Source organism: Mandrillus leucophaeus, unplaced genomic scaffold (genome assembly GCF_000951045.1).
Source record: "Mandrillus leucophaeus isolate KB7577 unplaced genomic scaffold, Mleu.le_1.0 Scaffold12, whole genome shotgun sequence".
Taxonomy (NCBI): domain Eukaryota; kingdom Metazoa; phylum Chordata; class Mammalia; order Primates; family Cercopithecidae; genus Mandrillus; species Mandrillus leucophaeus.
In genome coordinates, this window is record NW_012100320.1 from 3,291,024 (window position 1) to 3,293,107 (window position 2,084).

General features: G+C 50.9%; 1 protein-coding gene across 1 annotated transcript in view; it reads right to left on the bottom strand.

Annotated features, from left to right (window-relative positions):
* UBAP1L (ubiquitin associated protein 1-like) overlaps positions 1-2,084 on the bottom strand; it is a 25,016-nt gene that overhangs the window by 10,821 nt on the left and 12,111 nt on the right. The window contains exons 2-3 of the mRNA XM_011969292.1: positions 1,602-1,896; positions 4-295 (exon numbers count right to left, since the gene is read on the bottom strand). Coding sequence (XP_011824682.1) covers positions 4-295; positions 1,602-1,721 — 412 coding nt within the window. The 5' untranslated portion in view covers positions 1,722-1,896. The remainder of the gene's footprint in view (positions 1-3; positions 296-1,601; positions 1,897-2,084) is intronic.

Below are 2,084 nucleotides of genomic sequence, written 5' to 3' on the forward strand. Positions count from 1 at the left end.
GACGGCCGGGGCCGGGGCTGGCCGGAGAGCCCGGTTGGAGGCTGCGTGGGCCCGGCTCTTCCTCGCTGCCAGAAGAGGCTTCTGCCTCGTCCTCACCCTCCTCCTCCGGCCTTTCCTGGTGTCCGGCCTCCTGGTCTCTGATTGTGGCAGGCGCCAGCCCATGTTCGGGGCTGACTAGCAGGAGCCAGGCTGGAGGGGCCGACGCTGTCCCCGGGTCACCGCACTGGTACGGGCTGGGTCCCTGGCCGGCGGCCTCCACCCAGAAGAGTGCCCTCCTCTCCAGGCTGAAGTCGTGCTGTGGAAAGAAGGCGACGTAAAGCCCGGAGCAAACCAGGACCCCGGGGTCACAACACTAACCCCTGGCCTGGGGGACCCTGTTCAGCCAGAGACTCTCTAGGCCTGGACAGCGTCAGATTCTGAGCCCCGGGCTTCCATCACAGCCCACTCTACCCTGGGTTTTATAGCTAACACTGTGGTCGATGGATACCAGTAACAGTTTAATGGCAAACTGGCATAAATGACAAAGTGATGAATTCGTTAATAGAATGAAATGTAATTAAATCCAACATCTAAATCCCTTTGCCATTCAGTATGTAGTTGAGCAAAAACTACTTAAAAATTTTCTCCAATAAAACTTATTCTTAGCAAAGAAGCTTTCACCTGAGCCCAGCACAGTAGGCCCTGTCTCAAAAAACAAAAGCAGGTCGGGCACAGTGGCTCATGCTTGTAATTGCAGCTCTTAGGGTGGCCAAGGTGGGAGGATCACTTGAGCCCGGGAGTTCAAGACCAGCCCGGGCAACATGGTGTGAAATCTCATCTCTACAAAGAAATATAAAAAATTAGCCAAGCATGGTGGCATATGCCTATAGTCCTAGTTACTTGGGAGGCTGAGGTGGGAGGATCGCTTGAGCCCTAGAAGAGGAGGTTGCAATGAGCTGAGATTGCACCACTGCACTCCATCCAGCCTGGGCAACAGAGGGAAACGCTGAAAAAAACAAAAACAGCTCTTTCCCTAAGAGGCCTGAGGTAATCTGTGAAAATGGTTCACTATTCATTTGACCTGGAGAACCCCATAAAATCGTGAAAATCAAGAGGTTCAAATTTTCATGGTCACTTTAAGAACACTCATGCAACTGCCCAGGCCATCAAGGGTATGCATATGCGAAAAGCCATTAAGTATCTGAAAGATGTCACTTTACAGAAATAGTGTGTACCATTCTGACGTTACAATGGTGGAGTTGGTAGGTGTGCCCAGGCCAAGCAGTGGGGCTGGATACAAGGTCGGTGGCCCAAAAAGAGTGCTGAATTTGTTTTTGAGACGGAGTCTCATTCTGTCACCAGGCTGGAGTGCAGTGGCACGATCTCAGGTCACTGCAACCTCCACCTCCTGGGTTCAAGCGATTCTCATGCCTCCACCTCCCGAGTAGCTGGGATTACAGGCACACATTGCCACACCCAGCTAATTTTTTGTATTTTTAGTAGAGACGGGGTTTCACCATGTTGGTCAGGGCTAGCTGTCCTTTAAATTCAAGGAACAAGGCCCCATGGACTCAGCCTCAGACCCACAGACCTAGAAGACAAAAACACAGAGACACACTTACCATAGAACCCAGCAGAAGCTCCCCGCAGGGCGGGACGCTGAGTTCTGGCCCAGGAAGAGGCTCTGTGCCTATCACAAAGCCCTTGGGCAACTTGAAGGGAACACCATCGAGGGCATTCATTCTGTCAGAGGAGTGTGGAGATGGCTGGCAGGACTGGGGCGGGCTGCTTGATGGTAGGGAGAGAGAGTCGAGTCCTGAGAACCAAGCTCAGGCCTCAAATGGCCTCACTGCTCTCCTGTGTGGTCACTTAGCTGAGCCCCCAACAGCTGGAAGGGAAAAGGTGAGGGGGCCAGTGCTGCATAAAGGAAGGAAATGAATAAAAACAAGAGCATTCACACAGACAGGAATTCACTATTTCATATTTCAGTCATGCTCTAGACCATTGTTTTCCAAAACATGGTCCACAAAACTAGTTCTAATGCATTTCATCAAAATAATTGTCACCCAAATGTTTAAGAAACAAACAGTATTAATTTACATAGA